The 15059-nt window shown below is 43.8% G+C and overlaps 2 protein-coding genes across 12 annotated transcripts in view; one reads left to right on the top strand and one right to left on the bottom strand.

Moving 5' to 3' along the window:
• Nucleotides 1-9375, bottom strand: part of Tubgcp4 (tubulin gamma complex associated protein 4) — a 37776-nt gene extending 28401 nt beyond the window's left edge. For 3 of the 11 annotated variants that reach the window (XM_027422067.2, XM_027422068.2, XM_027422066.2), the window contains exons 1-6: nt 8262-8476; nt 3971-4176; nt 3538-3646; nt 1237-1359; nt 860-913; nt 101-157 (exon numbers count right to left, since the gene is read on the bottom strand). In XM_027422067.2, coding sequence (XP_027277868.1) covers nt 101-157; nt 860-913; nt 1237-1359; nt 3538-3646; nt 3971-4176; nt 8262-8339 — 627 coding nt within the window. In that variant the 5' untranslated portion in view covers nt 8340-8476. Of the gene's footprint in view, nt 1-100; nt 158-859; nt 914-1225; nt 1363-3537; nt 3647-3970; nt 4177-8261; nt 8477-9241 lie in introns of those variants that run through there. The other 8 variants (XM_027422070.2, XM_027422072.2, XM_027422071.2 and 5 more) reach the window with 6 other exon arrangements.
• Nucleotides 9376-9654: 279 nt separating this feature from the next.
• Zscan29 (zinc finger and SCAN domain containing 29) lies at nt 9655-13809 on the top strand. Its single transcript, XM_035446001.1, is given in 3 exon segments — nt 9655-9987; nt 13075-13781; nt 13783-13809. Coding segments are annotated over 3 exon segments (1008 nt in total). The 5' UTR covers nt 9655-9713.
• The last annotated feature ends 1250 nt before the right edge of the window (nt 13810-15059 follow it).

Consider the following 15059-nt stretch of genomic DNA (forward strand, 5'->3'; position numbering starts at 1 on the left):
CAAAAGCAAGTGTCTTCAAAAAAAAAAAAAAAAAAAAAAAGACTATAAAGCAGCATTGTTAGTTTTTTTTCTGATATTTATCAGAGCAGAAAGTTATTACCTTTTGGCTTTTAATTTGTTCCACTACAACCATCACTGAGGGAAAAAGGAGCTGGAACTGAAAAGTAGAGAAAAAGGTATGAATCAAATACAGGATTAAATAAAGATCAACTCAAGAAACACTTGTTTCCAGGATAAAATGGCAATACCAAGATCTAGTACCCCAAGGCAATCTGACATCAGGATTGGTTGCAAACAGGAAAATGAAGGTCAGAAGCAATTTCTACTTTTGAGTCTGGTGTAACTGTCAATATTTATGTCAATGGAGAATATTCACATTACATTAAGAGCTAATTAAATGTGGAACTTTTTGCTGTTTGGGGTTTTGTTTTGTTTTGTTTCTCTGCCAGCCCAGGACTCACTGAAGAAAACTTGTATACCAGGTTAGCCCCTTCCTCCTGAGCACTGAGATGACAGGCAGGTGCCACATATACCACACTTTTTTTTTTTTCTTTTTTCTTTGGTTTTTCAAGACAGGGTTTCTCTATGTAACAGTCCTGGCTGTCCTGGAACTAGCTTTTGTAGACCAGGCTGGCCTGGAACTCAGAGATCCACCTGTCTCTGTCTCCCAAGTGCTGGGAATAAAGGTGTGCGCTACCACTGCCCAGCATACACCATACTCTTAAAAGTTCTCATCTAGCAATAAAACATGCAAAATATATTTATTGGGCTATGACACCTTAGGGGAAAAAGCTTTAACATAGTGCTACAAATTGGGACAGCAACAGACTCTAAAGCATTTTAGCATTCTAATGCATACCTGATCTAAGGAGTAATTGACATGTGATATGGAGAGATGTGTGTCAGCCAGGAACTGTAATAAAAGCACACTCATCAGAATTCCACACAAAATAACTTGAATTAATTTGCTCTACATAAATTAGGAAACAATGTGACAATCAGCTCAGTGTTCACTCTGCAGGGCTAACAGATTATAGATTTACTTCTTAGATAATAAACCAAAACCAGAGTTCTTACAAATCCACTCTGGAGCCACTTTGACGACTGTACCCTTCAGCCACACAGGAAATAGCTTACTTTTAACTACTTGACCTTATCAAGGCCACTTCAGAGTCAAAAACATGCTCTAATCTGCAAACCCCCAAGATACTGTTTTCTATATTACCTCCTTCTCACCTCTTGTTCCAGGTCAAGCAGTGCTTGGCGATAAGGCTGCAAAACTGAATCCAGCCCTGTGCAGAAGGCCCTCAGGTAGATACCATGTAGCCCACCTTGGCCCTGCTGGGATGGATGGTGATCCTGCAAACAAAGAGAAGTCAACTTCTCAGCTCAGAACCTGAACCTGAGGAAGAAGACACTGTCTTGTATTAGTAGTACTTATATTTACTTAAACAATTCTGTATCAAAGCAGTGTGCTACCGAGAGGAAACAAGAAAACAACTGAAGATAAAGTATATGTGAGGGGATGCAGTAAGGAAACACTGACATGACTGAGCCATGGAACTGTCAAGGGAAAGGTTTTTTACAAACACACAGGCTGTCTACTCACCCCAAACAGGGAACCCATGACAGACCAAAGTACAGATACCACTGAAGTCTGCCTTGATGAACTAATTAGTTTCATGGGGTTATTTACAGACATGAGAATGAGAGATTACTTACAGGAGCAGAAATGTCAAAGACAGCTGTGTCACCAAACTCCACAGCACCATGGGTGACACAAAGCTGAGAACCTGGGGCACACTCTACAGCCCAACAGGCAGCTCAACAGGCTAGAGTGTCCCGTCCAGGTAGCTCAGTTGGTCTGAACCTCTTCTAGGCAGCTCAGCTGTTTTTGCTTCTTTCTCTGGATGCTTCAGAGGAGGGCATAGTAAATCTGGTTTCAGGGACTTCCTGGAGCTATTCTGAGGTGTTGACTTTCTGTCTTAAGGTACTTCCTCTCATGATAGCTCATAACCACCTGTAATCCCTACTTCCGAGGTATCAATTCCATCTAGCCTGGGCAGGAACAGGCATGCACATGGTGCACTATGTGCAACAAGCAGAACTCATACACACGAAATAAATCTTTTTTTTGTTTTGTTTTGTTTTTGTTTGTTTGTTCTTTTGGTTTTTCGAGACAGGGTTTCTCTGTGTAGCCTTGGCTGTCCTGGAACTCACTCTAGACTAGGCTGGCCTTGAACTCATAGAGATCCACCTGCCTCTGCCTCCCAAGGGCTGGGATTAAAGGCATGTGCCACCCAGGCTGGCAAAAAGTAAATAAAAAAAAAAAAAAAAAAAAACCAAAGACAATCGTGAATCTGAGAGCAAATCTAGGGGTTGTGAGACTTTTACTGAAGGGTTATATAAAATATGAGTTGCGTTTCAGGAATCCTTCAAGTTATATGGCTGGTCCCTGCTACTTTCCAGGCAGCTGGGCTTGTCTGAAAGTGACTTTTGGTAGTTTTTTTGGAAGAAGGGGCCTAGTAAATCTCACATAGTTTTTTGGGGGATTTTTGTTTTTGGTTTTTTTTTTGTTGTTGTTGGTTTTTTTTTTTTTTCCCTCCGAGACAGGGTTTCTCTGTATGGTTTTGGAGCCTGTCCTGGAACTCACTCCTTAGACCAGGCTGGCCTTGAACTCACAGAGATCCACCTGTCTCTGCCTCCAAAGTGCTGGGATTAGAGGCATGTGCCACAAACACCCAGCTAAATCTCATACAGTTTTATATGAGGAATTAATGGTTAACGGTTAGTGTAAAAGGACATTTCCTGTCCTGATTGCCCAATTCCAAATAACCAACTCAGAGGCCAAATATGAATTATTAATGCTAGGTGGACATCTCAAGCTTGTTACTAGCTAACTCTTACATTTAAATTAACCCATTTCTAATAATCCATGTATTGCCATATTCATTCAGCCTAGTCTAGAGTGAGTTCCAGGACAGCCAAGGCTACACAGAGAAACCCTGTCTCGAAAAACCAAAAGAACAAACAAAACAAAACAAAACAAAACAAGTGGCTTTACCTGTCCTCTAACATGTCTTGCTTCCTGGGTGGCTGGCCAGCATCTCTCTAGACTCCTCCCTCCTTCTTCCCATCATTCTCAGTTTGGCTTTCCTGTCTACCTTCCTGCCCAGTTACAGGCCTATCAACTTTTTATTAACCAATGAGAGTAATTCACAGTGTACAGAAGGATTATTCTACAGCAAGTTAGCTAGAGGCTATGGCAGTTGCTCAATGGCTAGGTAACCAGACAGAGTGGTAGCAGGAGTACAGAATTCAGCATCAGATGTGCTAAGGAAGTTTGGATTCAGGGGTTAGAAAGCACAGGGTAGCCGCCACAAGATGCTACACAGAATACCAGAAGAATCCTAAAGTTCCTAAAGAGAAATATTCATACCATGGACAGGAACAGACTGGTTTACAAACCAGCCAATTGTGTTCTGATCATATGGCATTACAGAAAACTACAATGAGCCAGGCAGTAGTGGCACATACCTTTAATTGCAGTGCTTGGGAGACAAAGGCAGGCATCTCTGTGAGTTTGAGGCTAGGCTGGTCTACGAAGCAAATTCCATGACAGCCATGGCTGTTCCACAAAGAAACCCTATCTCGAAAAATTTTTAAAAATTAAAAAATAAAGAAAGAAAACTGGAATGAATCTTTATTTATCACAAAATGAAAAGAATGGGTTTTGGTGTTGCTGCTATTTTACTTTTAAAAAAAGGGGTGGGGCACTATTAGGACTTCCTTTAGAACTTGAGAAGTGGGAATTCTTATGACTTGTAAGATAAATCTACGTAAGACTCATGAATAGAGGGCAGAATTTTTGTTGTTCTTATTCAAGAAAAAGCAATGAGAGATCTTATCTTCCCTTGAGCATTTCCAGTGATTCATAAATTCAAGAGTATTTCAGAAATTCCTAACTTACTTTACGAGTGAATTCACTTGAGAGCCTGAGAACACTTTCGTCCTGTACAAGCATATATCCAGAGAACAGCATCCCACCTGTTGCTGCACATGGCCCGTGTACTGTTCAATGAACTCAGTGAATCGCATGTAGTCTGTGCCAAGCCGGCAGAGCCGATTCAGGACGCTAGTCTCACTGGGGTGAAGAAATGGGAAGTCCTGGGAAACCTGCAAAAAAGAGGGACAGTCATAAAGAAAGCCGATGCCTGCTAGTCACCAGTCCAGGCTCTTTATGCTCTTCCTTCCATTTTCTTTCCTTAAGCTGTCACGGTTTTACTTAGCTTTAACTTTCCTTGTTACCAGGTTGGTAATTCTGGTAACGATATAGTTACACCACTACACAGTAGTGTTCCTTATCCAGTTGTAACTACTTGCTCTTAAAATAGACAACCTATAGTAAAGAATTCACATGACAAGGGCCAGGAAGATGGCTCAATGTGCAAAGGTGCTTTGCCACCTGACAACCTGAGTTTGAGTTCTAGGACTCACAAAGCAGGATATTCTTCCATATACACGGGGGAGGGGGGGTGGGGGGGGGGGGGGTGGCTCACAACTATCTATGATGAGATCTGGTGCCCTTTTCTGGCATGCAGGCAGAACACTGTATACATAGTAAACAAATCTTTAAAAGAGAAAATTCCAGTTTAGGCTTAATTACCCTGAAATAGTAAAGTACACTTTGAAGTTTTCATATATTTCCTATAACACAGAGTCAAATTTGTAGTTAAGTCTTTCTTTTTCCCTCTGCCCTTCTCTGCCCTCTGTTCCTTCTCTCTTTTTGAGAGAGAAAGAAAGAATATGAATGTCACATACTGCAGCCCAGGTTGGCCTTGAATCACAGCAATCATCCTGCCTCAGCTTCTCAAAGGCTGGGATTACAGGCACAAGCCATTATGCCTAGCTCTGAACTTGTGTATTAAACTCAATGTTGCCAATTTATGTGTATTAAACTCAATGTTGCCAATTTAGTTCCAGCAAAAACACTCTCAAATTACATCTGGGCTTCTCAGTCAGGGGCAATTTTATTTCCAGAGGATATTTGGAAATGTCTAAAACTACTTTTGGTTGTCACAATTGAAGGGATGATACTGTCATCTAGGAGGAGACCCCACAAATGCTATTTATATACTTTACACAGTCATCCCATACACACATAACAAAGAATTATCCCATTTAAATTGTCTGCAGCACAGTAAGATGAAAAATCGTGGAGTATGGGGGCTGGAGAGATGGCTCAGCAGTTAAAGTATGTGCTGCTCTTCCAGAGGACCCTGGTTTGACTCCCAGCACCCACGTGGTGGCTGACAAACCTCTGTAACTCCAGCTCCTGGAGACCCAATGTCCTCTTCTGGCCTCCACAGGCATCAGATACTCATGTGGCACACAGACACACATGCAGATAAGATATCCCACAATCATTAAATTTAAAAACAACCCTGCATTAAAGTATGCTTATTTGAATCTATTGATATGGTAGTTTGGTTTACATTTATTTTGTTATTTTCCAGGGCTGAAGGTCCAACCCAGGGCCTCACGAATAATTCAGGAATGCTTTACCATTAAGCCGTGTGTTGGTTTTACAGCTGTGTAAAAACAATATCCTTGTGTTTATATCTAGCTCCATGCAGGCATATATTCAATGTAACAGTTAAATGACTCTCATAAACTTTGAGTAGTCACGATGGTTCTTTTTAATCAAATGTGAAAATACTGTTCTATGGAAAGCATATAGTATTTGCTGTTTTTGTCTTTTTCCACAAATAGATGAACATCTACTATGGGGCAGACACCGCTAAGTGCTCTGGGTAAATGGAAATCTCTACAGAAGAAGCAGTGTAGACAGGTGACAGCAATAACAAGTGATGAACTAATTCTTCAAAGTCTGAGAAAGGAAACAAATAGCAGTTATAAAGAAGAAAGGCACAAGAGAAGAATACTGAAAGGGTGACCACAAAACTCTTCCGAGGCCTTAGGAATGAAAGGATGAAAATGTCTGCTTCAAACCTTTATAACAAAGTCAAGAGAAGATGAAATATTTGTGGCTCTTGCTGCAGCCTTCCCAGCCGTCTCTGCCATGCCCTGGGTATCATTTGCTTTTATTTCAAATGTCAGTCAAGCACCCACAAATGCTGTGCATTTTCCCCCCTCCATGATTGGCAGTGTGTCAGTCTTCAAAGACATACACACAAAAATTGTAAAAGCACACACTTCTAAATCCCAAATTCACACCCATAAGGGATAACAGAAATCTGTTCAATTTGTTTTATGGATGAAGAAAGGACCTTTCTGATCCTCCAAGGCCTATACTGACAGTGCTCCTATGAACAGACACCACACTGTGATCAGATCTTAATTCCTAGGACTGCCACAAGTCTGCACAAAGTTCTCCAAGCTTCAGTTTTATGCACTCATAAGCTGGGACGAGCAATACTGAAGTTACTAGGTGTAAGGATTCAGGCATTATGCTGGCCTGACCCTGTCACCTGGCAGAATGCACTCGGGCAGTACTCTGGTCAGCCCAGGGTTCCATAAGTACTAGTCTGATTGCAGGTGCAAAGCACCCCCTTAAAAGTCAGACTCCTGCCCACTTAAGCTCTCTTTGCCCCCTCCCCCCTTTCTCTTTCTGCTCTTTTCCAGCTCTCTTCCCACTCTCTCTTCCTACTGTTCCTCTGGGCAGACAGGAATTTTCCTGCCTCCCATTTCTCTTCTATCCTCTCTCTGTCTCTGTGTCTTTTTACCTCTTTTCTCTTTCCTTCCTTCTCCCTTCCCTTTCTAATAAAACCTCTCACTTAAGTTCTCTGTCTGCCTGGCTTGTTTGTCCCTCCGCCTCCGTCACCCTCGCCTGCCATGGAACCCGCCATGGTCCCCCACGAAAGGACCCCTCAGGCTTTATCATAACAGTAGGTAACTGAGAGCACCAGGCATCATTACTGGAAGCTGAATACGCTAACAGTTCTGACAGTGGAATAAGACAGACCTGTGTTCAGTTCTAAGCTATACAAACCAGGAGGTGGTGGCTAACACCTTTAATCCCAAAGTTTGGGAGGCAGAGGCTGGTGGATTTCTGTGAGTTCGAGGCCAGCCTAGTCTACACAGCAAGTTCCAAGACAAGCTCCAAAGCTACAGAGGAACCCTGTCTCGAAAAAAACACAAAAAAAGTAAGCTATACTAATGAATAGTTAAGTGACGCTGGGAGTTAACTTTCTGAACTAGATTGCTGTGAGGATTCGATGACATATAATGAACACTGCACTACAGTCACACTATCCTGGTCCTAGTTAGGTTTCTGTTGCTGTGACAAAAGAGCAAAGTGTTTATTTCAGTTTACAGTTCTTCATGAAGGCCGAATCCCCAATCCTCATGCCTAATTATTCAACAGTCTGATTAGAAAATGGTATTCTGATTTCCTTAGATTGGCACGATTAACGCTGTTTTACTGTTTTATCAAACGCATAAAGTAGCCACAGTTACATACAGTTCCGGGGGGAAGGCCATTCTCCTGTCATAGAAGAGAAACAGTGGAGGAAAGCTGTTTACTAGCTCGCTCCACCTGACAGGCAGAGCCGGCTTTCTTATACATATGGAGACCACCTGCTGAGGGACTCGGCCTGCACTGGGCCCTTCCACAGCAGTCGCGAATTAAGAACTTGCAGTACAGGCTTGCCCACAGCCAATATGACGGGCATTTTCTCAGCTAAGTTTCCCTCTTCTCAGGAAACTCTAGCTTCTGTCAAGTTAGAAATGGAGGGAAGGATGGAGAGAAGAACGAACTAATCAACACATTCCTCTCATACTTTTCTGATTACAGAAAAAGCTCTTTCAAGTTCTTAACCTGGTACAGAAATTTCCGAGGAAAGGAGGGAAACGCCAAATTCATTTTTTTTATCTAACACAATTTACTGAGTGTTTATAGTGTTTTGAGCTCTGTGTACATATTTCCACAAGTCAGTTTGAAAATAATGCAAGCGTGAATACACAGGGGTACCCTACTCCCTTTTTAAATAATAAACTATCATCTAATTCCAGATACACATTTAGGGATTCACAGTTTAACAGTAACTTTATATGCAGTAAAAAGAAGTACAGTTCTACCCACTCTCAGTGGCTCCCTAGCCCGGGTCCCCCCTCAAAGCCGGAGCTATGTCGGGTTGCCCTCGGCTTCTCACGGCTCGCGGGCTCAGTCATTCGGCGTCCCCCCCGCGTCCCGCCCCTCCGCTGCGCTGCAGCGTCCCAGCCTCAGACCCGCTCCGTACCTGCAGGCCACTCCGCTTGTTCCAAGTGAAAATGGATCCTGGGTACCCACTCAGAGCCAAGAGCAATTCGTGAATCATTTCTGGGGCGGCCTCGGAGCTCCCAGACCTACCGCCTTCTCTTTGAGCGCCTCTGCGGGCGTCCACTCACACCCAAACGAGTCGCTCGCCCAGAAACCCCGCAGACCAGCGCGCGCGGGGCCGTCACGGCGCCGCGCGCCGCGTCCCGGAAGTGCGCGCGGCTCAGAGGCGCCCACCCGCTCGCTCCCGCCGCGGAGCGCAGAGGAGGCGCCAGAGGTGCCATCGCGCATGCGTCTCGGGTGCCCGGAGTGGCCCGCTCGGACTTCCGGCTCCAGAGCCGGACTGGGGCTCCTGCTGGGCAAGACTGGTCTTAGCCGGGCCGGAATGGCTGAGGCCGGCCCGGGGACAGGGATAAGAGTGACTTGACAGGCAGGTGGAGACGCGGCCACCGGTGGGCCGGAGGGAGTCCTCAGGACGCCTTGGCAGAGTGTGTGGCGTTTTGACCGACTGCACGACGTCTCCCAGAGTGACCCGGCCGGAGGGGACAAAGAGGCCGGAACTTGGCAGGCGCCGCTGTGGAGCAGCGCTCGGAGCCCATTTTGAGCTCGCAGCACTGGCCAGCACTGGCTTCGGTCTCGGGAGACCCACTACTTGCCTCCTCTCAGGCTCCCTCGCTTCACCAACTCCTGTGACTCTTCCCCAAGCCCAGTTGAGTTTAGAAGCCCAAGTCAGCTTCCCCGGTGCGTGAATTTCCCATCTGTGTCTCCCGAACTCTTGCTGAGTTCTTACTTTGTCTGGGAGGGGTAAACAGGAGACCCAACATTCAGCACTTGACTTGGGTTCTGCCTGGAAAATCTTACTTTGGCGTTCAAGGGGGCGGGGCTGACAGCAGGGGCTCTGGGGAAGATTAGCGGCCACCCGCTAGTCAGGCTTTTGTGGTCTTCAGCCAAATGTTGACTTACCTTTAGAGTCCATCAGATGTCCCATGCGGTTCGAATTCACTCTACAACTTTGATCTGGGGCGCTAAATGCGATCAGATTTATTTAGGTGAGGTGAGCGTGAAGCAGATGGGATTTTCTATTACCTGCGACTTCTGGGAATGCTCCAGTCACCACCCAGAAATGGAGCTTTTTGAAAGGTCATTTTCTCCTTGCTCATTGATTTGCTGTCCTGAAGCGGCACTACCTCAGAAGACCACTTGGAGCATATGGGAAGTCAAGCCGCCTCTGGCAAGACTTTTAAACATGTGAAGATATTTCCATTTCTCTTTAGGAAGAAACTCCTTTTTACAGAGAGACTCATCTGCAGATGTTTCTGTAAGGACATGGGGAGATAGCGAACTAAGTCTGGAACCCAGACACTAAAAGGAGAGACTGCTTTTAGCTGTGAAGGATGGCCAAACCCACTTTCAGAGGCAGCGGCACTAACTCTGAATGCTTACGGCAGCGCTTCAGGAGATTCCATTACCAAGAGGTGGCAGGGCCACGAGAGGCTTTCAGCCAACTGTGGGAACTTTGCTGTCGGTGGCTAAGGCCAGAGGTGCGCTCCAAGGAGCAGATTGTGGAATTGTTGGTGCTAGAGCAGTTCCTGACTGTGCTACCTGGGGAGATCCAGAACTGGGTACAAAAACAGTGTCCAGAAAATGGAGAGGAGGCAGTGACACTGGTGGAAGACTTAGAAAGAGAGCCTGGACGACCTGGACATTCGGTGAGAAGGAGAGGGAATTCAGAAGTGTGTGGCTGGGGAGGGGCGGTTTAAGATCAGCCAGGAGTAAAGAGTTTGGTGATTTTTGTACTCCTGACTGGAAGGGTTACTTTTTCAGGAGGGCTTGTCTGGAGATGCCATTTGAGCATACCTCTGCCTGCTCTATTATTTCAGTACATATCTCACTTCAATTTCTTTTTTTGTTGTTGTTTTTGTTTTTTGGAGGGACAGGGTTTCTCTGTGTAACAGTCCTCGCTATCCTAGAACTCACGTAGACCAGCTGGCTTCAAACTCACATAGATCCACCTGCCTCTGCCTCTCAAGTGCTGGGATTAAAGATGTGTGCCACCACTGCCCAGCTCACTTCAATTTCTTAATAGAGAAGAAATGGTAAGGTTTTTTTTTCCAAGCTGGTATTTGGGTTTCTACTTTGATCTTTCTGTAGTTAAGCCACAGTAAGCTAATGATAGTGGAATAAACACTTGTTTGTCCTATCTCCCCACCCCTACCACCCCTTGCCTCAGAAGGATGGTCTCTTTGGGAGTATTAAATAATCTCTCCTGGTTATGTCCCTTGTTATGACCTTGAAAATTAATGGGGGTTGTTTCTAGGTCACAGTCTGTGTGAAGGGGCAGGAAATGCACTTGGAGAAGATGACACCCCCGAAATCATCACAGCAGTTATTAAGTGTTCTTCAGGAGTCAGTGGAACCCCAGCCCAGGGGTGTATTCAACAAAGAGGGGGCAAGAAGCCCAGCCCTGGGACTACAGAAGCAGATGAACCCAAAGAAGAATCTCAGACCTTTTCAAAGGAGCGGTGAGGAGTGGATTCATGTGGGAAGATGGAGCCATTGTAGGTTGGGAAGTAGGGTTGGGAGGAGTGAGTGGGAAAGGGATTTCAGAAATAGTGGAAACTGTTGAATATGTGGTTGTTGGGACCTTCTGAAGACAGGTCAACCCTTTAGTACAGTAAGTATTCCTACATTTCTTCTTTTGACAATTCTGCCAGAGAACAGCTGCCCAGTTTTTATTATAATTAGAATAATCTTATTTTTTTGGTGGTAGATGCTTATTTTCTAGATATAAATTATTTTCTATACTCAAGATACCTTTCTTTTATTTTTCTTTTCTCTCTATTATCTCCATTTAGAATTAAGTTCTTGTTATTCTCTACATTGGAATTTGGAAGTTCTCTAAATATGTTAGTTGTGGAGAATGAAATTACATCTGTATTGTTCCTGTGAGCTCTGTCATATATAAACAGTAAGAATTTTACTTCAGAATTTTGCAACATCTTCCAGAGTAAAGCCCAGCATATGATTATATAATGGTCTTTGTTCATGTGATAACCCCTGGAGTCCAGTGTCTTTGGATCCATTCACTTCTATTTGACTTTTTAGAACTTGTTTTTCTTCTTTGTGCTCTATTGAACTACATTTTGTGTTTGTTATTAAAACTTGTTGAGGTTGTTTTGAATTCTGATCTTATCATCCAAGAGGACAAGTAATGATAGCATTCTTGGTTAGTTTGGTAATTAGTCATCCATTGGAAATACCTCAACCTCAACATACATGCAGATTAATCAGGTTTTAAACACCTACCATGTGCTTCAGGGTACATACACTGCAGTAAGAAAAGGTACTGTTGGCCAGTGAGCTGGCTCAGCTGATAATGGTCCTTGCTGCACAAGCCTGGTGACCTGAGTAGAAGCAAGTCCATGAAGTTGTCCTCAACCTTCAGTGACTATAGCTCATGCACCCCCAGGTATATCCTGCACACATGATGAAAGTTTTATTAAAGTACCTGCTATCAAAGAGCTTACAATGTAAATTTAAGAACACATGAATATATACTGAACTCAGCCGTCTGAAAACAGTGTTAAGGACTTGTTTAGTTGTTCTATAAGGGTTTGGTAGTGTAGCCATGAAATGGGGCTGTAGGGGGCACCTGAGGGCATTGGCGAAGGGCTTCCCAAAGGATGGGTGAGTGTGGAAAGGAAGAAGGGAGACACAGAGGTGAATAAAAATGTACTGTGTTCTGAAGAGGAGTGGATGGAACTTGTTAGACACCACAGTTAAGGTTCAGCAGGATAGACATGAGCTGAGAGCTAGTAAGACGGTGACTATTGTAGTGCCAGCTATGGGAGGACTAAGGGTCAGCACTTGGATGGAGAGGAGGATGTACTGAAGGAAACACTTAGAATTTGGAGAATGAAGCAGAGTCAAGTTGAAGACAGATCCACTCTCTCCCTCACCCCTCTTGAAATCACTGAATTTAATTCTCAGGACTCAAGTGAAAAAAATAGAGACAGGATCGACTAATGGAGAAGTGCTTCCACCTGCACACACGCAGGTGGGGCTAGGGATCTACTGGAATTGAGATACTTGCACTAAACACACAATAGAATATTTTCTTCCCGGGCTCAGCCATTAAAGGCTAGGCTCATAACCAAATATAAGGATATTTCCTTCCCTTCTTGTTCTGTTCTAGAACAGAAATCAAATTCTTTCTCATCCTTTGAGGTGTCTGAAGACATTTCCTTTATAGTCTTTAGATAGAGGCTGTGAATGTAGCTCAGTTGGCAGAGTGCAGTGTGCACAAGGCCTCATTTGATTCCAGCATGCCATAAAACTCAGCATGGTGTTGCACACTTGTAATCCCAGCACTTAGGTATTAGCAGGAAGAGCTGAAGTTCAAGCTCATCCTCCACTACATAGCCTCATTCAGGCTAGCATGGGCTATATATATGAGACCCCATTTCAAACAAAGAAGATAAAATCTTTTGGACGAAAGAGGCAGGGCTAGAGAAATAACTCAGAGGTTAAGAGCACCGACTGCTCTCCCAGAGGTCCTCAGTTCAATTCCCAACAACCACATGGTGGCTCACAACCATCTGTAATGAGATCTGATGCCCTCTTCTGGCATGCAGGCAGAGCACTGTATACATAATAAATAAGTAAATACATAATAGATAAGTAAATAAATAAGGCAGGGCTGATTTAAAAGGGTTTTGTTGTTGTTGTTGTTGTTGTTGTTGTTGTTTTTATGATCAGTCCAAACTGTGATACTTTAGTTTCTTCCCTAAAAACAGGATTTCCATTTCCTAAACCTGATGTGGTCTCCAGGTTGGATCAAGGAGAGCCATGGATCCCAGATCTGCTCAGCTCCAAGGAGAAGGATGTCCCAAAAAGCAACAGCACAGGAGACAAACAAGTTTATACTGATCCATTGCCATCCAAGAGAGATAAAAGTAGCTGGGTAGAACAGGATCTCTGGGGTTTTGATGATGAGAAGGTGGTGGGTGTACACTGGGGCTATGAAGAGACTAGAACACTCCTTGCAATTCTCAGTCAGACTGAATTTTATGAAGCTCTCCGAAACTGCCGTAGGAACAGCCAAGTGTATGGGGCTGTAGCTGAGAAACTTCGTGAGTATGGCTTCCTCCGGACCCTGGAACAGTGCCGAACCAAGTTCAAAGGCCTTCAGAAGAGCTACAGGAAGGTCAAGAGTGGTCATCCACCTGAAACCTGCCCCTTCTTTGAGGAGATGGAAGCTCTGATGAGTGCCCAGGTCATTGCATTGCCCATTAGTGTCATGGAAGAAGCCACTTCCCATCCTAGCCAGGCAGACACTGAAACTGAGGAGCCAGGGCAGAGGGCCTGGCAGCATGAGGAAGGAGAAGAGACTGTGGCTGAAGGGTCTGACAGTGATGACCTGGAGGCCATCCCCCAGGACCCTGACAATCCACCTGCATCTGTCGTCTTCCGAAGCCCAAGTGGTAAGAAGCTTTTCTTGGGCTTTTGGGATTAGGTATGAGGAGCAGTGAAACTGGGCGTGGAGCCAGCCAGTCACCTGCCAGCTTGGCCACTTTAATAGGGAACAGAGGTACTTCTTAACTCTGTATATTTTATTCTCTTCTGGGAGCAAATGAGATAATAGTAAAGGATAGATTTTTTTCTTTCTTTTTTTAATGCCTGGGGCCTTACGCACATGCTAGGCAAACACTACTCTATTAAGTTACATCTCAAACTTCAGACAGGATTTTTCAAAGAAATACACCCAAATAATCCAAATGTTTTCAAAGGGGTAATTATTTTAAAAAATACTTTTCCTGTTTATAAAGCAGGTTTACTGAAAAAAATGACACTTTGTTGTTTTATTCCTTTTTAAACAGTGAATTTTTAAAAATGTAGATAAATCATGGCTGAAGCAAAATGCTTTTCATTATCTTTGTTCTTCTCATCTTTTCCTGCCTCTCCACTTTTTCTCCCATCTTTTGGTTCTTTCCTGTTCTCCTTTACTTCCACTAAGTGGAAAATGACAGAAGGAAGTGTTCTCAGTCGGGAGAAGACTGTGTGAAACTTTCCTCTTTCCTTAGACACCTTCAACTAGTAGCCTGGTTTACCACTCTCTGTTCTTTCCTAAAAGCACAAAAGTGAGACCTGCAGTGCAGCATGTGTGCTTGCTTCTTTCCTCATTCTGGCCTCCGCAGTCCTCCACCCAAAGATAAAGTGCATGACTATAAGACCCTGCAGGTCTTTGTTCTTGCTGGGGTTGCTTAATGGAGATAGTAACAGATGAGGATAGGCCAAGACAGGAATTTGCTAACAGTATGATTCTGAAAGAGGCTGGTCCTTGGAGTTTTAAGTCATTCTTTTTAATTATCTAAAATTTTACAAATGTTATTTTAAAAAAATTGTCAATTCAAAACAAAACAAAGACACACCAAAATTAACCAGATTAGTTTGAGTATTGATTCTGAAGCCATAAAGCTTCACATTGGATTTTACACTTTGACTATCAAATATTAAATCATTCTATGGGAAGAAAATAGGTGTGGAGTAAATTTATCAGAGAAGTTAGGGATGGTGAATTGTGGCTGACAACAATTGTGGATCTTTTTTTCCTGACCAGTGATTTTTCTAGTTGGGATCAAAATTCTGGAAAGATCAGTAGATGGGAAGAGAAATACACTCTATACACTCTATACTTAGTCTATCAATACTTAGTTGCTCTCATTACTGTGACAAAATCCCAGACAGTGGCAACCTAAGGAAGGAAGGGCTTGTTTTGGCT

This window comes from Cricetulus griseus, chromosome 6 (assembly GCF_003668045.3).
Source record: "Cricetulus griseus strain 17A/GY chromosome 6, alternate assembly CriGri-PICRH-1.0, whole genome shotgun sequence".
NCBI lineage: Eukaryota > Metazoa > Chordata > Mammalia > Rodentia > Cricetidae > Cricetulus > Cricetulus griseus.